At 39.7% G+C, this 24,841-nt stretch overlaps 1 protein-coding gene across 3 annotated transcripts in view; it reads right to left on the reverse strand.

Moving 5' to 3' along the window:
* CACNA2D3 (calcium voltage-gated channel auxiliary subunit alpha2delta 3) overlaps positions 1–24,841 on the reverse strand; it is an 879,694-nt gene that overhangs the window by 40,184 nt on the left and 814,669 nt on the right. For 2 of the 3 annotated variants that reach the window (XM_060402372.1, XM_060402371.1), the window contains 4 exons: positions 23,143–23,218; positions 20,550–20,602; positions 18,829–18,884; positions 11,039–11,150 (listed from right to left, as the gene is read on the reverse strand). In XM_060402372.1, coding sequence (XP_060258355.1) covers positions 11,039–11,150; positions 18,829–18,884; positions 20,550–20,602; positions 23,143–23,218 — 297 coding nt within the window. The other variant, XM_042236061.1, reaches the window with a different exon arrangement.

A 24,841-nucleotide genomic window follows, 5' to 3' on the forward strand; every position in this document is an offset into this window, starting at 1 on the left:
TCATTGGAGCAAAAAAAAAAACCTCATCAACAACTTTTCCTGATTGAAACCATTAGTTTTACCTTCCAGGCTAAGAAATCTGGAAGAGGGGACTGACTGGAGTTCTGTGGCTTTCCTATAATGCTGTCAACACAGATGGGTGTGCTATAAAAATATCTCCCATTTATGAAGCATTTACTCTGGGCTGGGCACTGCGATAAATATGGGGGCTACAATTTTTTCTTTTTTAATCCCACATACAGATCCTGTGAGGCAGGTATCACAGCCCTTTCAGAGATGAGTGGACTGAAACCTACAATACTTACTGGTTAAAATCTTTGCATGCTTAAGTGCCGCAGCCCAGATGATAGCCCAGTCCCAGAATCTGTTCTCTCAGTCTTTACTCCAGGAAGACACCAGGTCCCCCTTGTGCAGTGGGCGCGTTTTACGGGTTGTTTCCAGAAGACCCACTTGGTAACAACACCTGCAGGGCATTCGCTGAGAACAGTCTGAAGAATTTGCGGTAAATCGCCCACCCAGCCTAAGACCTCAACAGGAAATTGGATTCGTTTGTAGGAAAATGGAATCCCTGAACTATGGTTCTCTGAACTGTAGCCCATGAAACATGTCAACACAGCTTCGAGACCAATTACTTTCTTTCAGTTTAGCGGATAAATGAAAGGCGCATGGGGAGAAGTGATGAGAGAAGAAAAGTGTAGCCACAGCTTTTGGGGCTTCCAGGAAGATGAGCAAAACTTGTGTGCAGATCCGAAAGTGAAACTGATGGCAACATAATTCTTATGAAAAGCAGTGAGTAATACTACCCCCAAAAAAGGACAGACACACAAAACAACAATATAAAAATCTAATTTGCCTTAGAAAGTAATATCTTGCCAGCACTGAAATGTGACAAGAGTTTTAAAGTTCCGGCATTAAATATGTGACACATGTTTAATTTCATTCTGATTATTTTTTAAATTGTTAAAATATTTAACTCAGCAATTGATTCCCATTCCAAGGGAACCTTTGTGGATCCCTTTCTCATCAAAGGATGAGGGGGTATCAAGAAAAACAGCAATGTACTGGAAAATAGTTAAAACATCACATTCTTTTAGATATTCAATTTTGTTAAGCTTGTTGACAGTCACAAATGCCCAGAAAATATGGGTTGAGTTGTTTTAGGTTGCTGTTTGAATAACAGATTAATTTAATAATCAGTGGGATATTGAATGACGAAAATTATTGGTTAAAGTAGCCAAACCACCAACCCTAATGACATTCTTATGTAAATTCTTATTTTCTTTTAGGCTCCTGCATTCTTAATAAACCCTATATTTTTGAAAATCCTTTTTTAAACATTGCATACTGTCCCTCTATTAAAATATATCTGTCTATGCTATAGACAGATAAATGTCCACTTTTGGAGTTGCCAATGTGATGGTTTCTATTTAGAGCAACTGAGTCACCTCTTGATGGTTTTTCCATATAAAACCAACAAGGGCTTCTGGAAACAGGACACAGAGACTGAGCTGGGAGCAGCCAGTCTTCAAACACTGTTGGAGACCAAAAAACACTTTTGTAATATGGCTAGAACCACCTGACATGGTTTCCTGAGTTTTACCAAGATGTGTAGACACCAGGGTTATCTGATGCCTGAAAATCTGAAGATAGTTAGCGACAGCCGCCAGCAGACCGCCGCATGAAGCGCGTTCCCGTGGGAAGCGCACAGTGCTCTGGTTGCTCTATGGTTTGCCATTGCTTGTGGAGGAAAGTAATCGCTGCCTTGAAAATGGTTTGTAATGGACACAGCTTTGTATGTTCCACTGCGGGAGGCGAGATGTTTTTCTTTGAAAAAGATCTTAGTGCGTAATTTTTGAAATACTGTAATTTTCACCAAACTCAGTTTCCAACTTACTCGTCGCCAAATGCTGTAGAATTGTGTTATTTTTGAATGTCACTGCCGCTGACCTGAAGTTACCTACGAAGCTAGTCAAAAATTAGTAACTATTTTAGAGAACTCATCCTGCAAAAGCTCATTCTTTCCAAGGCAAAAGTTGACAAATTTCTACACGCATAGAATGTAAAGCAGATGGGCAAATTCAGCTGCCTGTTTGCCACCAAACCTATTGGCCACTGTACTGAAAAGTCTATCTGCTGTCACAAAGGGACCATCAACAAAAGCCAAATAACAGTGTTTCCATCATTGACATACTGCATTTCAAGAATACACAGCTCATACAAAATGCAAAATGCTATCTTCATTCTTTAATAAATACATACACTTCTAATAAATTTTACTTCATAAAATGGAACAAGGAAAGACAGAGAGAATGAGGGCATGCAAAAACAAAAATAAAAGACTTAATCCTTCAAAAGCTGTCAGTGAGACTATTTTTTATGAATCTATTTTGATGTGATAAAAGCATCATATCAAAAATTTGTAACAAAGCCTCACAAAAATTTTTGGATTAGGAAAAAAAAAAAAAAACAGCCAGCCATGAATTGACTTTTCATTCAACTAGTCACCCCAGCCAACTTGTTAATTTCTAATCCCTAAAAAGAGGAGGCGGAGAATGAAGAGGAAGAAACAGCTGAGACGGCTTGATGAGGACCAGGCTGTGTGTGTGTGTGTGTGCTGGGGGGGCTACATTCAGAGGTGCAGCAAATGGCCTGCCTGAATCAGAAGTTTCTGCTTCCAAGGTTAGCCTACTGTCACCGTTATTGTCATTTCTCCCATCATCTGAAATCTGATCATTTTTCCTCCCTTCCTTGAAACTTCTGTGTTAGTCCACACTGGTGTCAGGGTAGCAGCAGAAGTCCTTAAAGGACTAGTACTCTGTGACAGGGTCAAAGGGGCCACATGACTTGGGCCTTATTTGCCTCCTCTCTCCTCTCTTCTCACCTTTACCTCTGTGTCCCAGCTTCCCTTGTAAAAATTTGTTGAACAAACCACAAATTTTCTTGTCTCCACGAGTCTCGTCCACCTGTCTGGATACTCCTACTTGCTAACTCCTCTGCACTTGGCATTCTTACATTAGATGCTACTTTTATCCAGGAAGCCTCTCTCTCTCTCTCTCTTTTCAATTCTATGCTTTCTTCAGGTAGCTCTCTTTTAAAAAAAATGCGTATTTATTTGGCTCCGCTGGGGCCTTAGCCGTGGCACATGGGATCTTTCTGTTGCAGCGCATGGACCCACTAGTTGCGGCGCGTGGGCTTAGTTGTTCTGTGACATATGGGATCTTTCTTCTTTTACCAGGGATCAAACTTGCATCCAACGCACTGCAAGCCAGATTTCTAACCACTGGACCATGAGGGAAGTCCCGGGGAAGGCTCTATTGACCACTCCAAGCCTCCCTTCCATGCTGCTGTGTGAAATTGACTCTCTAATCCTGGCATGAAGCATGGAGGGCTGACACTGCCTAGTTACTTCTTTGTAAGCTCCATGAGGAAGGAATCGTGTGCCTCATTCATTGCTAACTCCCCACAGTGTAGCCCAGTGTCTAGGATATAACACACAATCAAGAAATGTTCACTGAAGTTCTAAGCTAGTTTTAGTTTCTTTTCCTAAAGTTCTATTTTCCGCCCCCCAGGCAAATTTCTGAGACACCTCCTTTAAGGTAATTTATGTATCAGCTCTCATATTTTCAAAACTAAATTGTCATTTCACAAATTAGAGAGTCCCTTGACAGCAAGATCAAACCAGTCAATCCTAAAGGAAATCAACCCTGAATATTCACTGGAAGGACTGATGCTGAAGCTGAAGCTTCAATCCTTTCACCATGTGATGTAAGGAGCCGACTCACTGGAATAGACCCTGATGGTGGGGAAGATTGAAGGCAGGAGAAGAAGGGGAAGACAGAGGATGAGATGGTTGGACGGCATCACCAACTCAATGGACATGAGTTTGAGCAAGCTCCAGGAGATGGTGAAGGACAGGGAAGCCTGTGTGCTGCACTCCATGGGGTTACAAAGAGTCGGACACGACTGAGCGACTGAATAATAACAACCAACTGGACATTAGAAACAGGCAAAACCAATCTACGATGTTAGAAATCTAGAAAGGGGTTATCATATGGTAAGTGGAGGCTGTGCTCAGAAAGGGAGAGGTGGAGGACCTCCTGTGATGCTGGTAATGTTCTTTCACTTCTTAGCCTGAGTGCTGGTTACGTACATGTGTCCCCTTTGTGAGAAAACTAATCAACCGGCAAAATTATGGTTTGTACACTTTTTTGAATTTGCTCTATGTTAATAAATTTTTGGTTAAAAAGAAAGAAAAGGGACTTCCTTGGTTAGCCAGTGGGTAAGACACCCAATACAGGGTGCCTAGGTTCCATCCCTGGCTGGGAAACTAGATCCCACATGCCACAACTCAGCCCACATGCCCCAGCTATTAATAAAAGATCCCCATGCCACAGTGAGTACTGAAGCTCCCGAGTGCTGCAACCAAGAATCCTGCTGCATGTCAAATACATTAAAAAAATCAATTTTTTTAAAAAAGGAAAAGCACAAGTCCCTGTTTCTCGCCTCACTCAGACCCCAGAACCTTAACTGTTTTTCGCCTCCATAGTTTTTAACAGAGCTGCTGGGCAATGGCCTTGAAATAAAGCTTTGAAAGCAAAATCTTATCTTTTCACTGCTGCCAGCAAATTGTACATGGCCTTCTCAACTTCCCAACCTCCTGTGAGTTTTCAACCCACACTCCTGCAAGTGTGGAATTTACACTGTGGAACAGACTAGTCATGGGAGGTGTCAATACCTCCGCATCTACTTCATTATCTTATCCATCCTTGACTTCCATAAAGCACCCTCCACAGATTCCAGGATGTAGCAAGAACACATTTACCTCCCAGTGAATGAAAGGTGGTCTTCTGTTTAGCTTGAAATCTTTGTTTTCATCAAGCAGCATTCATCTCTTTGGTTTCTAACTGTCAGTCAACAAGGAAAAATACTGATTGCCCTAGCAGTTGTCCATCTTGGTTCTATTTGCTTTCTCACTTAGAATGGAACTGAGAAAGTTAACTTACTCCACTAAGTATGATCATCTATCATCTGCTAAGAGATACTGGCCACCTCATGGAGTTTGTAGTCATGATGACTGGAGAGATGATGCCGCTCTGCTCAAAAGGTTTCATGAGTATTATAAAACCGATAGAGTCACTTGACACAGCCACAGAGCCGTGAATAGGCAACAGTACTTAAGTTATACATGAACTGGTCACCTGAGAGACCTCTTTCTCCCGGGAATTCTATACAAGTGAATTGATGGCAGACTATGAAAAGGCACATTCACATTTCAACAGAATGCTTTCTGGAGGTTAAAAATTTTTTATACTAAGTTGGTATGTTATTATACTTGTGTTAAGTGTGGCCATGGGCTTCCCTGGTAGCTCAGCTGGTAAAGAATCCGCCTGCAATGCAGGAGACTCTGGTTCAATTCCTGGGTTGGGAAGATCTGCTGGAGAAGGGATAGGCTACCCATTTCAGTGTTCTGACCTGGAGAATTCCATGGACTGTATAGACCATGGGGTCGCAAAGAGTCAGACACGATTGAGTGACTTTTACTTTCAGTTAAGTGTAGCTGTATATTGAGTACTTACTCTCTTCCAAGCATTATGTAAATTCACAGCATAAATTTTCCCACTTATATCTTACAAAAATCCAACGCTATGCTCACTATGATTATCCCCCAAAACACCCAGGAAGAAGCTGAGTTTCAGAGAGTTTTGGTTTTTACTCAAGGTCACACAATTTGCAGTTCATGACATTAGGACTCACACTCTGAACCCTCTGATTCCATAGGCCCTGCACTAAGCCACTGTACTTCAGTGCCTTCCTGTGGTGGTTCTAAAGTCCTCAGCTGCTACAGTGGACTATAAGATGGTGCACTGGGCAAAGACAGCAGCTGTTCTGTTCTAAACACTTAGAGATGCTGGATGAAATAATAAAATAAGTGTGTTTAAATGCAAAAGAACTTGCACATTTATAGGCTAAGTGTAAAATCCTGGTAATCTGCTGCTGTCCAGGACTCTCAATGGGATAAAGAATATTAGTATGAGAAAACTTTAAGGCTAAACTACATGCTACTTAGGAAAAATATTTATTCTAGTTATACAATGCAGGGACTCCTAAATATAAAAACTTACATAACAATTATTCCCAGGCAGTCAATACTAATAGGACACACAATCAAAGCCCAAGTGTAAGTCTAGTATGAGAAGAAACCCAGGTTCTAATCTCTTGTCACAAAAATAATAAATAGTAAAGATAAGTTCACAGTCAGAAATGACAAAACACATGAGAAATGATCAACCAGGAAAGAAATCAGACACAAGAAACAGGATTGGTACCCTCAGAAAGTTAACTATTAAAATAATCTTAAAAGGCCTTTACTATTGTGTGTAGAAACTTAAGATTAAGGTTCTATGCAAAAAAACACAGATTTTAGTAACAGCAAATAAAACTTCTAGAAACAAACAAACAAACAAAAACTTTATTAAGATCACAATGGATTCTCTGCACACCTGAAAATAATATTAAATTGTAAATCAACTATACTTGATTTTTTTTCAAAAATGCAATACTTAAAAAAAAAATCTCAGTGGACTCTTTAAGCAGCAGACCAGACATAATCAAAAGAAAATTAGTGAACTGTAATATGCTTAAGGAATTATATAGAATAAAACACACAAACAGAAATACATTTAAATCTAAATACACTTCAGTGATACATCAGAACATTAAAGAGACACACTTTAAAAATCATCAGAGAGGAATGAAAAGCCAGACTACTTATAAAGATGTAAAACTAAAGTCATAAGACAATGGAACAGGATTTTTAAAATATCAATTTAGATAGTGTGAAGTTAAACTATCACTGTAGGGTACATATAAAATAAGAATTTAAATAAAGAATGAGATAATTTGTCACTCCCAGATCATTCTTGAAAACAATTTCCAATATACCGTAGAACCAAAAACAGTGGTTTTAAAAAAGGCAATGGTAAGTAAACAAAGTAGCAAGCATCTCATTTACTATAGGCAGCGATAATAATAATAATATATTTGGTAGGTTAAGAACACAGTAAAACTAAATTGTTAGAAAATACTAAATGAAAGAGATGAGATATAATCCAAGTCAAAGGTCCTAAGGCTTTGTTTGTTCTGCAGGAACAGATCTTCCTGGAAGGAAGAGATCCTTACCAACTGAAACAGAATGTATACTTTACTGGAATACACTAGTATACTAAAAAGGGGAAAAAGGGAATGGAGAAAACTGAATATAATAGGTGGCAAAAAAGAAAGAAAAAAGAAAAGAAAAAAACATGGGGAAGAAAAAAACATAAAATGATAATAGAAATGCATCCAAACTTACTGGTAAGCACAGTAAATTTTAAGATTAAATCTGTCAATAATAGAGATAATAAAATTTTAAATCCAGCTACATTCTATTTATAATTGTAATGGATCACGACAGAAAGTCGAAAATGTATGTGTGTGGGGTAAATGTGCCTAGGAAACATTATCTAAAGAAGAAGTCCTAATTCTATGCTATTAGCAAACAAAAGAGGCATTAAAGCATAAAGCACTTCCATATAAAGAGGGTTATTACACAAAAGATAAAAGGAATGGTTTATTAGGAAGCTATACCACTCTTGAACAGAAATTTTCATGGTAACATAGCTTCACAATATAGAAAGCAAAACAAAGTGAATGACATGAAAAAATGGAAAAATACATAAGCCTGGTGAGAGCTTGACATCTAAAATAGACCAAGAAAAGAAGTTTGAAACACAATAAACACACCTGATCCGATGGCTACATATTAATCTCTACATTCAGCTTTTGGAGAATAAAACTTGCTTTTAAAACCAGAGAGACAAATACTAGAATACAAAGCAAATCTCCACACAAATTAAAACACATTTGTTATACCGACAACACTGTCATTTAGTTAGATATCAATAATTAAAAAAAGCCTCAAAACCCATAGACTAGGAAATCTTAAAACACTATTTAAAAATTTGCAGGTCAAAAAAAAAAGTGAAAGTTAGAAAACTGTGAGAGCTGAATAACAATGAAACTATATTAAATTTACAAAGATAAGCTGGAATATAGAGAGAAATCATATATATATTGTATGTATATACATATATATGTATGTTTACATACAAATGACTGAAAAAGTTAAGCATCAAACACAAAATGGTTAAAAAAAAAAAAAAAGAGTAAGTCCCCAAAACATAGAAGATAACAATACACTGAAGAAGCAAAATAAATGAAACAGAAAGTCAAAGAAACAGAGAGAATGAAGCGAACTCAATGATGATTCTTTGGAAAGGAAAACAAACAGACATATCTGTGCCAGTGTGGAGATGGAGGGAGAGAGGAGAGGAGGAAACACAGGAGGGACCGAGGGAAGGAGACGGGGAGACTGAGAGTGATTTAAAAGGGGAATACCACAAATAAGGTGACATGTATAATAAAAAGACACTATTTATAAATGCATGCAATAAACTTTAAGAGTAAGATGCAATAGGCGGTTTTCTGAGAAATATAATCACCAAAATCATCTAAAAAAGAAATGGAAATTCCAAAGAGATACCATGTAACCATTAGAGAAACTAATAGAGTAACTGAAAATGTACTCGCACAAAAACAAACAAATAAGCACAAACCCATTAATCACTGATAGTTTTATGGGTTTTACTAAATCTACAACAGGCAGATAATTTAATCTTACACAAAATGTTAAAGATATTAGAGGAAGAAGATAGACTCTTCAAATAAATTTGTGACAATAAAATGACCTTGAGAGCAAAGTCAAATGAAGGAAGGAAAAGTACAGACCACTCTTCTTCATGAACACAGATGCAAATGTCCACAATATAGTATGAGCAAATGAATCTAGTAATATGAATTTTGTCCTCAAACAATTTTGTAATCAAACAATGAAAGTCAATCCTGCAAAAGCAAGTATGTTTCACATTATATAACCCACCTACTATTAGAGACATTTAGGATATATATGATATAGCTCATGATTTACATTTTCTAAAAATTATACTGGTGAAACACATAATATAATAATCGAAATTATTTTAGTGATGATGCAAAAAAATTTTTTTCATACATTTTATCATCCACTCAAGTTCATCCAGTAACAACCAGAGCAACAAGTACACTTGAAGAGGTTTCCTTTAACCTAATAAATGGTTACCAAAATCTCATAGCAATTTAGAAGATGGATAATAATTAAGGTTGCACAACACTGGGAATATGCTTGATGCCCTTGAATTATATACTCAAAATAGCTACAATGGTAAATTTCATATTATTTATATTTTCCTACAATTTAAAAGCCCAATAGCAAACATCATACTTAACATAGAATTATCAGAAGTGATTCTTTTGATGAGAAATAATACACAGTTGTCTACTCTCACGGCTTCTATCCACCAAAGTATCAGAAGTCCAGTGCAATAAAACAACAATTAAGCGTGGAGATTAGAAAGGAAAAGTTCTATAAATGATATTCATATGTATGAGGAAAAGTCCAAAAGAATCCATACACAGACTATTAGATCTAAAAGGGCAGTTAACAGCTGAGCGCAGGATATATAATGTATAGAAATCAGTGAGAGTCTCATATGTTAGCAATTACCAATCAGATAATATAGTATTAAATATATGCCATTTCTGAAAGCAAAATCTCATAAGCTGTTTAGGTATAAATCTAACATAACATTACAAAACTGTATTGAGAAGCATGTAAATAAACAGGGATATTTAGCTTATAAGTGGCAAGGTCTAATATCATAAAAACAGCAGTTATCTACAAATTAATTTATAACTTATAGTAATCAAAACCCTAGCATAATTCATCAAAATTAATTAGCTGGCTCTAAAATTAATATAGAAGAGTTAAGAGGCAAAAACAGTTAGACGGACTTAAAAGAAGAATAAGAGAAAGAGATTTTTTTCCTCCCGGCTATCAAGTCACATTACAAAGCTATAATAATTAAAGAGATATGGTGTTGACACATAAGCCATAAAACCTAAAAGGAGAGCTGCACATAGATGGGAACCCAGCCTATAACACAGGTGTCATAATAAATCTATTGGAAAATAAAAAAATACCAAGTAGAAAGTTCTGGTTAACAGGCCAACTATATGGAAAAGGATAAAATTAGACCTCTAAATCATGAAACTCACACAAATAAATTCCAGAGGCATTAAAGTTCTAAGTGTGAAAGGCAATTTTTTAATGTGTTCAGAATAAAAATATATGAGAATATATGTATTGCATTAGGGTAGAGACTAGTTTCTGAAACAAGGCACAAAATGCACAAATCAAGGAAGAAAATAATAAATTTGACCACATGAAAATAAAAGCAAAAGAAAACTTATATGCATCTACAGATGTCGATAAAAAGTGAAAAGACAGACCAAGGAATAAGAAGACACATACAAAGCACAGAAGTGCAAAGAAATCATATCTGAAACACAAAAAGAATGTCCAAGTCAGTAAGAATAGACCCACCACCCAAGAGAGAACTGCCAACAGGAGAGAAGAAGCCAGAGACTCCAAATGATCAATAAAACCAGTGAAAGAGGTCTAACTTCATTAATAATCAGGGACACTCATATTAAGCCACCAAGAAATAATTCCCAATATGTCAGACTTGGGTGAATCCTGAAGGCTTGGTGCCTTCAATAAAAACATCTGAGAAACTTCCCCCAATTGGTGAAACAAATTGCCAACTGTTAATTGGGATAAAAAACCAATTAGGACTTCTTCCAACCATCTACAAACTGGGCTAAAATCTCTTATATTCTAGGATGTATTTTCATACATTTGAATGCTTCCCAAACTCTAAACGATCCCTCTAATGAAGCCAAGTGGTGCTCCTTCCAAGCTGATGAAAATAGCTCCTCACACAAGAGGGCAGCCATGTTTCCAGCTCTCATCGTAATCCTGGGCATGGCAGCCGCACCAGCCCATCTGGGAAAGGTCTCTACCAAACAGAAAGAGGCGGGGGGTAGGGGGAGGGGCGCTTACTTGGAGCAGTCTTCACAAGCAATGTTCCCTGAGGTTTCCTTGATGGTGCGCTCAGAGACGAACGCTGGATATTCAGTGTCACAAGGCTCCAGGGTCTGTTTCAATTTCTGGGCTGTAGGGATAAGGGGAAAAAAAAGATAAAGAATACAAGGCACTGGCTTTGTTGTGACTGGCAGCCCACAGTAACTCAGGACGCAGTTCCGCTCCTGCTGCTCTGTGATTTTTCTAGGCACAGCATAATGCATTATTTTCTAATTAGTCAAGTGATTTCATCTGCCAAGCAACTCTATAAGCTATAATTCCTCAAGCAGTTCTGTTGGCGTGATCAACTATCATTTAAGTATCTCAAGAATTCTACTTTCTGGTGCAACATCACTCACTGGGTCTCTGGCCTCAGACTTACGTGACCTTAGCAACAAAAAAACACACACATATACGTCCGAATAAATGTATAAAATATAAGCTACACCATATTATTTAGGGTGAGATAAAGGTCATAATACAATTGCATGGTTTTATTACAAAAACAAAATTGAAATATGGAATAGTAAAATACATAATGTCTATGACACACAGCCATGAACCTAATCCTACTATTGTGAAGTCCCTTGTGCAGATAGTACTAAAAAACCCTGGTACATGCGTAAGTACATAGGAGGTACTTGGTAAGGGCTTGGTGGTCTATTAAATAATTTAAACAAGTTATGTCCAGTAGGCAAATTTCAAAACCTAATATTTTAAATTTATAAATTGGGCATGATATACTTCTTCTATTAGAGGTTGATGTGAGAACTCAATTAAACAATATATGCTGAGTACTTAGTGCAACACATTTGTTTAAAGAGCAAAAATAAAGCCAGTCTTCTCATGAAGCCATTAGTGATGATGACAATGATGACAGATATCATTATCATAGTAGTTAAAGGTAAAGTCAGAAGAGTTTGGAATACAAATTCCTGCTTCACTACTTTTAGCTAATCCTCAGTATTCTCATCTGTAAAATGGAGTTGCTAGCAGTACAGGTGCTCTTCACAAGAGGTTTACTCATGAACATTTTTCCAGTAGAACATTTGCTTATAGATTCCCAAAACTCAAACTTCCTATGAAGTTTCTGACTTATGTTAACGTGGATATAAACATATATTTGTAACAATCTCTCCAGGTATATTCCAAATGCAGCTGGTTTGGATGTCAGAACCACCGTTGGATGTTTCATAGAATGTCCATCTGGGAGGCTGCCAGCACTAAGAGAGGCATCACAGAGTTACTGAATGCAAAATAACTGTTTGGTAACAACCAGGTAATTGCTGGGTGATCAGAAAGCTGTGTTTTAAGTGTTTATATCCTTACGTGATTCTTTTATATACTGGCCTTTTTAGTGAGCTTTAATTATTCTGAGGAAATTGATTGGGGGTTTGGAGTTGAAGCACAATACATTGTAGTTTTTCTTATTTAAAACAAAAGGAAGTAGACTCAATCAGCTTTTTGTGCAAATCGTGATTTTAGGAACTGGTTGCTGACATTAAGCGGCGATTCACATGCTAACTCACAGGGCTGTTCTGAGGAATGCATGCATAGACTAATGCATGCATAGCTCTGAACAGAGTGACACACAGCATCTTTTCACATACATTTTTGCCCCTCTCTCCCCACCTTCATGTTACCACCTACATACCATCCTCATGTTACTCTACAGCACAAACTCTGGGTATTGTGAATTCTGCTGCTGCTGTGTGACATTAAGTGGGTTTTTAATTTCTCCACACTGTAATGTTTTCTGCAAAATGGGAAGAACAGAACCAACTCCAAAGGGTCGTTTGAGGATGAAACAACTTCATCTGTTGAAAGTGGCTGGTACGCTGCCAGTGCTACTTAAGTGTACACGCTTACAGCCACCACCACTTCTACTGTGAACGCTATTTCACTGAGTCCTCAGACTGTCAGCCTTATTGGGCCACCACTGTTTGGTTCGAATGGCAAACAGACAGCTGCCCTCCTGATCCTGACAGCACTAAGGGTACCATGCTGTAGCCATCGCGCCTGCAAAGGGCCAAGTTCCAGACACCTCCTATCCCCTGAGCCTGCGGTGCTAGCTCTCAGGAAGTGTCCTTACATGCTTGCTGAGCAAATGAATAATTCTTTTGAATGGTGTTTTTCAGGCAAATAAAACAGACAAAGGAAATGGGAGATTCTCAGTCCCTAATGGCAAATGGCCTGCCTTGAGTGCAAGGCAAGGGGATTTCAGGTGGCACAGGTTCAACAGTAACAACACAGAGGCACTTGGCTGGAATATCATTCTCTTCCCATTTCTTTATCAATGTCCTTGATTCTTGTCAGGAAGAAGATTTTGTTTGGTGCTAGGCAGTTTTTGCCTTTTTTTTTTCTTTCATTTGTTCTTTTTCTCTTTTATTCTAGGGAGGCCAAACATGAAGCTCAGAGGAGCTAACTATAATATGGTAATACAGTTTATTTTCAGGGTTATTATTTTTACAATTGATTATACAGCAAACTGGAGAAGGCAATGGCACCCCACTCCAGTACTCTTGCCTGGAAAATCCCATGGATGGAGGAGCCTGGAAGGCTGCAGTCCATGGGGTCGCTGACGGTAGGATATGACTGAATGACTTCCCTTTCACTTTTCACTTTCACGCATTGGAGAAGGAAATGGCAACCCACTCCAGTGTTCTTGCCAGGAGAATCCTAGGGATGGGGGAGCCTGGTGGGCTGCCGTCTATGGGGTGGCACAGAGTCGGACACGACTGAAATGACTTAGCAGCAGCAGCAGCATACAGCAAACAGGACTAACTTTTAATTTGGGAAGCTGCATTTTAATATTTAATTTTCAAAAAGTCAGCTTGCTGAAATAAAGATTAAGTAAATAAAAGCATAGATTATAAGTTAATACAGTGCAAGCATGCAGATGGCATATAATGATGGTAACAGCTAAATTTATTAAGAAATTACTACATGCCAGATGTCATTCCACTTTACACATATTTATTTAGTATTACATTACAAAATTTAAACAAATCAAACTATGAGATAGGAGAAAGTGTTCATTCTGTTCTGTAAATTAGTGAATGGAAGAGAGGATGAAGTGAACTGCCTAAATTCATCCAGTGAGTATGTGGCAGGGCCAAAACTTGAACTTGGGCTGTCTGGTTCCCACACAAATATATTTAACTGCTGTATGAAGTTTAGCCAATGACAGAAAGGAAGAAAGATCTTTGGGGGGCAGGCTGAGATAGGCGGCACACGTGATTTAAATAACCCTGATAACTGCACCATCTCTAATTGTCTGGGCCCAGTTACAATGGAAAGAGTCCAAATCTCTCAGTGGAGAGACTCATTTGGCTCTGATCCTTTCTGGAGATAAATTCTTATTCCTTTCACAACTCTAGGTCACCCATACTGATGTGGTAATAAGCCCTTGAGTTTATTTGAAGTAAGACTATAGACTGGCTGGAAGTTGCTTGGTGCTTTTGGGAAACACATGAATTATCATATAAAACCATGGCCACATTTAATCTAAATAGTATGGTTTATTATGAAGATGTTTCTTAGTCTGGAGTGCTACAGGAAAACATCACATATATTTGCCAGTTGTTACTGCTTATTTATGGAATTTCAAACCAATAACTAAGGCTGCCAGTCATCTGATGGGTACTGTTGTAACTCTCAGGCATTCAAAACTCATCATCTTACAAAGGTGTTGGTACATAAGGATCATGGAGCACAGCTAGACCGATTCTTTTCTTTTTTTTTTTCCCGGAAGAGAAAACTGAAGTTCAGGAAGTAGACACAGCCTGCCTTGAGCCCCACAGAAAGTGACTTATCATGATCATCATTTACCTAAACAGCAAAACCACCTTTGCAGCCGATAGTCACTAAGTGCCTGCATGCGTGCATGCGTGGGTGCGTGCTAAGTGGCTTCAGTCATGTCCAACAACTCTTTGTGACCCCATGGATGGTAGCCCACCAGGCTCCCCTGTCCGAGGGATTCTCCAGGAAAGAATACTAGAGTGGGTTGCCATTTCCTCCTCCAGGGGATCTTCCCAACCCAGGGATCAAACCCATGTCTCTTACATCTCCTGCATTGGCAGGAGGGTTCTTTACCACCAGTGCCACATGGGAAGCCCCACTAAGTGCCTACTACAAGCCAAACACCACACTAGATCCTTTGATGGATTGAATTCTCACCCTCTCACGGTGAGCATGGCCCTGCTGCTATCCTGTTTTACAGATGAAGAGACTAAAACTCAGAGAAATGAAGTTAACTGCTTGCCTGTCACACCATTGTATGCTCTGAAGCCCAAATGCATATGCACGTCCTCGCCACATCCTGGAGCCTTCACTCTTGGCCATCACCCTGTCTGCTTCTCACCCCAATTACACTGGACGTCTCAGGCTGAAGCCGCCAGGACCTATCACTCACTTACAACGAGGCACCCAGTGGAGCATCCACACAATTGGATTTCTTTAATTTTCCCTTAGCAACAAATGTCCCTGATGAGAATAACTGACTTGGGTTCACAGTAATTATGTGCAGACAATCAGGAATGAATAGAGTTGCCATTTGAAAAGCTTTCCTCTTCTTTTGTCTCTGCGAATGCACCCTCATTCATAACCGGGTGCCAGCAAGCTCCATTCTCTTTGTGCAACTTCGCCAAAATGATACCTTTGTGATAATCAAGCAGAAATGGCCTTCCACAGTCCCCTTCATTAAGGAAATGAAGCAGATAAACAGTGTAATTATGGATTCCATTTTTAGCTAAACAAAGATGTATGTCTCAGCTCAGGGTCTTTATCCAGTGAGAGAAGGGTAAATTTAGAATGCAGAAACCTCGCAAGGCAATATTGTTATGGTGCTTGGAACTTTTCCCGGCTTTTACTGGGTCTGAGATTCACATTCACATCTAACAAAGATTCAGATGATAGCAGCTCTGTGGGTGAGAGCATTCACCGTCGGAACCAGTTTCTTTATCTATAAAATGGAAAAAGTCATAGCCATGCCCAGCAGAGGGCTGCAGGTCCGAATGAGACAGTCAGCCCACGTGAGGCAGCCTGCTCCGCACAGGACTCACAGAGGGCCAGCTGCGTCTCCCGCCGCCCTCCAGCGGAGGGGGCCGGTTTTGGTTTACGGTTGAGCTTATTTTCTCCTAGCTGCCCTACTTAGGTGCCTCAGAGAGGCTCGACGACACATTCCAGCAGTCCCCACCTCTCAGGTATGTTGAAGCGATCTGAAGAGAACCCCGTGCTGGCACTCTGGAAGGGAAAAAGTGCTACCTACGGGCACAGCACTTGCAGATGATTTAGCCATCTGACAAGGTCTTTTTGCAGTCTGTCAACAGAGTGAGACAATTTGGAATTACCTATTAAGAGTTGTTTTAAAAGTTTCTGAGACAGAAAACACAGACCTGAAGCATCACATCATTCCTGTTAGCTAAAATTTTAGCTAAGCTGGAGGAGAAAGAAGGGCGAAGAAAGGTGAGATTTCAGAATGAGAACCTCCACGAGTTTCTGAGTGCAAAGATTGTGCCCCCCTTCATAATTCACCTCTCCTACCTTACACCCCTCAGTCTACATCAGGATTGCTCAGTAGTGGCACTATTGACATTCTGAGTCAGATGATTCTTTGTTGTGAGGGGCTGTCCCATGTGTTATAGTGTTTTATGGGCATCTCTCACCTCTACCCACTGGATGCCAGTAGCTTTCTCCCATCCCCAGTTGTGACCAAAAATGTCTCAACATTGCAATGACCCCTGGAAGCCAAAATTACCCCTATGCTGAAAGTTACTGGTCTAAGCAGATATCGTAGTTCACAGAGACTGGCACTCAGAAGTAACTCAACAACGAACTGTCCATGTCAAGGACCAGCACAGGAGTGAGGGCAGATGCCTGTAGCAGCAGGGAAGGGAAGAGTGGGGTTAGTGGCAAAGAAGGTTGGCACTCACTATAAAAGCCTGGTGGGCAGGGTGGGCAGGCCATGTGGATATGTATAGGAAAGAGAGGAATGCCAGAAAGTGAAGCACTGAAGACCACCAGCCTGCTGCCCCAGCACTGAGCACACTCCTCAGAAGGAGCCAGACATTTAAGCCGAAAGAGACACCAGCTCCCCAGAGGGAGCCCCACCTACCACGCACGGTGACTTGCCCTGCGCCACACCTTGCACGTGGGCTTCACATCATGCATGGTTGAATCCATTGCTCACAGCCGTAGCACATCTTATCTCTGTTGACAAGCAAGGAAACCAAAGCTCATAATGACCAAGCAACTTATCCAGAACTGCACAGCCAGCAAGTGGCAGAGGAGGGCTGCCTGACTCAGAAGTCAGGTGCTTCATCTCTAGGTGAAACAGGGCTCCAAGCATGACTGGGAAGGACTGAGATCTGTCCCAAGGCACTGGTGTCGCAGAAACAGCAGCCATCTGACCAACTACCATTCATTCGCTTGGCCTCCACTGATCATTTTCCTTCCTTTCCTCTCATTTAGTCTCATGTACCTTTTTTTTTCACCCCTAAGAATAAAAATCTGGACATGCTAGCCAAGTAAGAAAAGTGACTAGAAAAAGATAACAAGCACCCATTAGGTAAGTTCCTTCTCATCTTCCTTTTTCAAACCATCTACAATTTTAAACAAACGCAGGTTCACGTGATACGTAAAATTTTCTTTGGGGTATCTGAGGGTCTCTCTTCCTAATTCATATTTTGGTCCCTGTTTATTGACTCCCCAGTGGCCTGACTGCTGATCCGAGTTAATTCTACATCCTCCTTCTCCCCAGTCGTTGGGGGCTTGGGGGGCATATACAATTTTGCATATTGTTTTCCTTGCTAAATATTACTAAATTTTATAATTATTTCCTATGGCTTTCAGTGAATGGGCTGTCATTTTTTGGAAACTGTAAGTTTGTTTCCTATTTTCTATTTCTGTTTTGTGTATAGATTCACTTGTATTAATTTTAGACTCCACATACAAGTGACGTCATACAGTATTTGTCTTTGTCTGTCTTACTTTACTAAATATATTCTCTAGTTCCATCCATACTGCTGCAAATGGCAATATTTCATTCTTTTTACAAGTCAACATCATTATCACCATTATCATAAATTAATTACGGCTCCCTTTTTGAGGGCTTACTATATTCCAGTCCTACACTCGGTATACACCATGATTTATCTTACCATTAAATGCACACATACAAACAATAAGAGATAAATATTATTTATTATTTTCTTTACTTAGCTTACTGGTATGGAAACTGAGCCTTGAAGAGATCAGCTAACTTGACAAAGGCCAACCTCAGAGCCAGAACTTACATCCATATGAATCTAACTCTAAACTCAGGCCTCTAATAGTTTCTACTAATTACTGATCGAATCATTGATGGCTTTTTCAGCAATGAAAATAATATGATCCGATTTATATTTTATGAAAGGTAATAGTAAAAAGGTAATGATTGTTCATTCATTCAGCCCGAGAAAGGTGATGTGTCTGTGACCTTTAGATTTCAGCACTGCCCACTAGCTTCTGAAGAATTCACCTGTGCAGTGTATGACCTCAAAGCCTTAGTTAAGGAAACAGGTCAAAGTGTACATTCAACATGAGCTGTGGAATTTCTGTCAGACTGAACAGCACTGCCCTCAGCACAAAGGATGTCTTCTGCTAACAGAAAGGAGAAATCATCACTGTGTCCTGGGTAGTTTTATGTGAGCACATCCCTGGTGAAAAGTAGCTGGTGAATCCCGGGTTCATCACTCTGAGCAAGGAAAATGAAGACAGCTGTTCCTTACCTTTAGCTGTCATATCTGAGTGCCACCAACTGCAAAGGTTAAATTCCACCAGAAACCTAAGCAGGGAATGGAAAAGCCCAGTGTTACTTGGTCACCCACACCCTGAATGGAAGAGTAACATTCTGTGTTATTCAACATCACTCACCTCATTTGAAAGAATAACATCATCTGATATCTGGATATATCAACATTGTTGGTTCAGTTACCACTGAATTTTCACTAGGTTTTGTCTTACTTGTGAAAGACTTTTTTATCACCAATGCCAGCCAAACCCTGAAATCAGTTTCACTTAAGACTCAGGGATTCTTTTGAGAAATATCATGCTTTATAGGGAAAACTTCTTTTCTTGTTATAGTCTGAGTCCACAGTAAAAAGTCCACATTCAAAGGGCTTCTCCTACCTTGGTTCAGAAATACAAACAGAATAGTCTCTACTTAAGACTATGATCTGCAGTATAAAGGATGTTTCAAAATTTACACTGTAACACAAATGTATTTGAGTGTGTGTGTGTGTGTGTGTGTGTGTGTGTGTGTAGGGCAAGGTGGTGAGGACAATTGGAATAAACTCCTTTTTAGGGAATTATGTCCCAATGCAACTTCACAAAAATCATAATTTCTTAATTGCTAGTAAAGAACACCAGTGAAAGTGAAAGTTGCTCAGTCGTGTCTGACTCTTTACAATCCTACGCACTACCCAGTCCCTGGAATTCTTCATGGCAGAATACTGGAGTGGGTTGCCATCTCCTCCTCCAGGGCATCTTCCCAACCCAGGGATCAAACCTAGGTCTCCCACATTGTAGACAGATTCTTTACCAGCTGAGCCACCAGGTAAAACCAAATGAAAGGAAATAGGTCAAAATCTAGTCATTTCCTTCTCAGGCTCATGGCTGCTATCACTCGCAGCTCACAATGAAAATCCCACTATTCCCTGTATTTTCTGTCTCTTACATGCACAAAGAACTTACTCTCCACATGAAGTTATACTTAATACAGGTTACATTAAAGCAATAAATAAGATATTGTCTATTCGTGAAATAACAAAAAATCTGCCTTAAACACACAGAACTGGAAATTTAATGGGGAAAATCAGAATGAGAGTCTGGTGCAGCTTGAATGATCTGGTTTCCATGCTGGTCCATGGAATTCCTTCCTTCTGTGTGACACAGTGTTTCTGTAACGTGTCCAATATCTCATCTGGAAGTCAAGCCTTTCATCTTTGTGCCATTTCAAGTTTGACCTAAGTCACAGATGCATCCAGCAGGACTGTAATTTGACAAGGTAAACAATTAAATCACACCTGAGAAAGCCCCTGACCCATGACTGCACAGGCCCCCTCGCCTGCACATGCCAAGACATCCAAAGCAGCACGGTGGACAGCCCTGGCAATTTGTTCTTCTGACCACAGCCCACCCAGGCTGCATTAAAAACAGCCAGACATCGATGTTAAATTTAACAGTAACCACAATAAATAAATTTGGTTTGTGTACTGCAAGCTGTTAGTCTGCTAAACAGTGACATAAGGGCATAAGCAGTAACCACGATTCACCTATTAAAAGATGATCTTTTGGACTCTGCGTTCAATATTTCGAGATATTCAGTGAGTTTATCGCAGAGTGTGAGGAATCATCTAATGTTTATTGGAAGCATGAAGCACAATCTCTCAATTCACTTTAGAACAGAGAAAAGTAATGGTTTTTTAAAAACATAGCAAATTGTACTTACAAGACAAGTTCTGTCATTATCCATTTTACTGCGGCAAGGAAGGCATTATAAGGCTGCAGAGAAGAATTTGGTTCATTAAAAACAATGTATCACACACAAAATTTGTAGTTTAACCTAAGGCTTTACATAAAGACAATGTTATTCTTCTAGAGAGATTCATATCATGTCAAAAAACAGTGAAGCTCTCCCTTAAAGACGAAAATGGTTGGATATTATATCCCAAAACTAACATTTTAAAACTTTGAACTCCCCTGTGGTAAGATGTGATTTACAAGTCAAATAAACATGATCTAATACAGGGGTTATCTCTGCAAGGAAAAAGGAAGTTCAGCAAACGATGCTTAAACCTTTACCCTCTGGGGGCTAATATTTCGCAGCCTAATGCTGAGCGGCAGGAATCATATAACTAATTTCAAATGGTAATTCTCAGGGCTGCCTTTTGGAAAGGTGATTCCCTGTTCTCCATCACTGTATGTCATTCATTGAAATAAGCAAAAATTGCACATACTTGATTTTAATGCCGCCCATGAATTATGTAGGATTTAAGCTGCCTTTTCTCACACTCACATATTCAGACTTGAAAAAAATGATAACCATATAAACATGTGATTTTATCCTTGCAGAAAATCCCCTTCACTCTATAAAAGAAGGCATTGACAGGCTAATCTTTATTTCAGAATATTTTAATTAAAAAAAGCAGTGGGATTGTTTACCCTGTGATATTTCCTACGTGGATAATTCAATTTCCTGAATTCTGGAAAATACCAGGTCTCCCCCTCAGTCAGTTCTTTGTACCTAGGTATGCCAGATATGTGAGCGGTGGGTGGACTTGAGAGACAGGCAATGACATTGGCAAAGCCCGGGCCCCAAGCTGCAGGTCCAGAAAAGCCTCAGAACCTTTTGTGGTTTCCTTTAGGTAGCAGGGAAATGAAATGCCTAATCCTGGTTTCTGATGTGATGGCTGCTTAATCCTACCTTCAAAGCATTTTGCTGATAAGGACTAGAACTAGGAATGGGAGGATTATCCAGTTTCAAATGAAACAAGAACAAATTTATATACCCCTGAACATTTTAAAAACCATCCCTATTCAAGCCAACAAGCAAATGCACAGAACAACAGTGCGCGGGGGTCACTCCCAGCCCACCCAGATGGCAGACTGAATCTCTGGCTCTGAGTGTGTCTCCATCACGCCCTGAAACACAGGGCTTCCAGGATTAGGGTCATCTAAGGATGGGAATTATTAGCAATTTCCTAAAACCAAATGCAGCCACACAGTCCTGTGGTTCTGCCATTACACTTCTTATGGCTTGAAAAATAACCATCTCTCTTTCAGACCATAGGACAGTTCTGGGTCTTTGTACCCACTGGGATGGGTAGTGACATTTCAGTGTGGGAGGAGAGAATGAATAAAGGGATTAAGGAAGTTTTGGAAGTGAGGAAAGGGAGGCACAGGGGCAGGATACTCAAGGATTCTCTGTCAGATGCTGGCTCAATGCAGGGTAAACAAAGGGATTATATAAACATGGGATTAAAATTTTAAATGCACATTAACATTCAGAAGGGCAAAGCCATTGAGCTTTTAAGCCTAATGATAAAAACATATCTTGGGAACATTTTAAGTCTGGAAATACTTATGCTAAGGTTAGGAAAACTGGGTTAGGAAATATGTGTTGATTCTCATTCTAAAAAGTGGTATTTTTCAAATCGTCCCATTTTTAGTTCCAAGTTGCCTCTCAGAAATGTCCCAGCTCAAATCATTTCTTGCTCCTTTAGTCTAGGGAACCGTGTTAAATATTTGGTTTTTAAATAATCCCCTTGCAAGATCTTACATCTGCAAATGAGAAGGTGTGTATTTATATTTTAAAACCAAAATGGTTCTTAAATTTTGTGTTTCAAACCAAATTTTAGGTTGATTTTTGGAATTTACAAAATGATAACATGTAAGGGTTATACTTATACCTATATGCCAGACTATGTAGAAGTATCTATGTCTGCTTTTTCTGTGTTTTCAAGTTATTGGTGGCCAAACTTACATTGCTTGCACATTGTAAATTATATTTTTAAACCAAGGGTAAATTTTAAGTTAATTTCTGGTGATCTGAAAGCCAGTTCCTAATGATACAAAGTTATGTTGATGGCTCCTCAACTGTGACACCATGGATGGATCAGCTCCAGGGAAAATAATGCTAAAAGCAGCAGCACAATTAGAGTGGAGAATCTGATCAAAATGTGGATTTGTTCATAGGCTAGCAGCTCTATTACAACCAAAAAGAAGGTTTCTATCGAACCAAACCAAAGTCTCTTTTATTTGAGGATGAGAGAATAGACAAAACTTCTCCCCTTTTCTACCCATCAAAAGGGGGGTTGCTGCATTAATCCATCAAAGACTTTAGGTCTGTTTGTCATTCCGGAACTCACTGGATTTAGATTTAACACAAATTACTTTTCTTAACCAATGAAATCAGGAAACACATTTAAATATTCATTATTTTGAAACAGATAAACTTGCTGGGTCCAAGGAAAACTATATGCACACACAGAGAGACAGGAAAAAACACACAGCTGTCTTCTGAGTGACTGCACTGTACTTACATCCAGAAGACCATGGGCACCGTCGCTGCTCTCCTTGTTGGCCCTGCACATGGCCTGATAGTCATAAAGGGTAATTCTATGGAAGAGAAGGGAAAGGAGCTTCACTAAATGGGAAACATGAGAACCACATGGTGCTGTGGACCAACCAGCAGGGGAACAGTCACTAACCACCAGCCAGGGCAACAGCGACAAACACAGATCAAGGCAGGCCTAACAAGGGGGTTGCTTCCCAGAGGGCCCAGGGGTAAAGGATCCACCTGCCAATACGGGAGACGTGGGTTTGATTCCTGGGTTGGGAAGATCCCCTGGAGAAGGAAATGACAACCCACCCCAGTATTCTTGCCTGGAGAATCTCATGGAAAGAGGAGCCTGGGGGAATTACAGTCTATGGGGTCACAAAAGAGTCGGACACAACTTAGCAACTAAACAACAAGAGTGACAAGCATGGGACACAGCAAAGCCCAGGACTACAGACACAGTCATGTCACACTTGGGACTTAAAGAACCAAGAGAACAAAGGCTATCAGCGGGATGGAAAAGGGGGAGCAGAACCCCCTCCCAAAAAGCATGATAAAATAGTTATTTTGGCTTGAACAAGGATGACTTGCATGGGCAAGGATACTCCAAAGGAATACGCTGTTTTAAACTGAATCCTGGGCCTCTGCTGGAACCCACATTGACTGTCTCCAAGGTTGAGAAGAGCTGGGAAGGGTCACTTTGGGTTAAGAAATGGTAGGATCCACTGTCTCTTTTAGGCACTAAGAAATAGGCTCAGACCAAGAGAAGGCCAGCTCCTTAACTATTTGTTGAAAACCAGCTGACTCCTTGGTTAGAACCACACCCCCCTTTCATTACCACCACCATAGTAGTGAGTATACCCTTTTGAAAACAGTGCAGTTTATGAAACAAGAAAATGGATGTTTTTTTCTACCTTGGTGGTAAAAATATAGCTCTTATTTCAGTTATGACCTTTATTCAGCTGCAAAGATATTTTACTTTCAATTTTTTTCCAGACATTTTAGTTTCTTATTAACACCTTTACAAAGTAAAAAAGAATGGCAATTTCCAGTAGCCAGTTAAGAGCTTTAAGATGGAGCAAATACTTTATCCCACACATGCATTTCATCCCTCCCCCCAGCTCCTCTTCCCACTATTCCTGGCATCCCAAAGGAGAGACACTTAAAGTCCAACCTGAGTTATGTAACCGTTGCCAGATGACATGTTAACACTGTACTACATGAACTTCTAAATGACTGGAAGGAATTCTCCCTCCAGGAGTCCCTTTCTGAAATCAGGCAGTGCTTAATGTGAAGCATACTTAATGTTGGGCTGGGAACGCATGATAGAATAAAAGTTCCATAATGCAGGACTGGGGTTGGATCTGTTTCACACCTAGCACAGCACCCAGCATGGAGAAGGTATTACTATTCTGACTTAAAAGGTAGAATGCATGAATGATCATCTGATTGCCTGAATCTTGAATATACGATGACGCAACTGAGATTGAAGAGATCAACTGCAAAATGTGATGTGAAGCCTTCTTCCTTTAGAAATAAATTAGAGAGATTACACACCCAGATTAACCAAAGAGCACCTATGCGCACCCAGAAGAAAACTGGCCACTCTGACCACAGTGAGATGGAAACCAGTTCCTGATGAGCACCACACAGGCATCCGTAGGCGGCAGAGCCAAAGTGGG

Source organism: Ovis aries, chromosome 19, assembly GCF_016772045.2.
Source record: "Ovis aries strain OAR_USU_Benz2616 breed Rambouillet chromosome 19, ARS-UI_Ramb_v3.0, whole genome shotgun sequence".
Classification (NCBI taxonomy): Eukaryota; Metazoa; Chordata; class Mammalia; order Artiodactyla; family Bovidae; genus Ovis; species Ovis aries.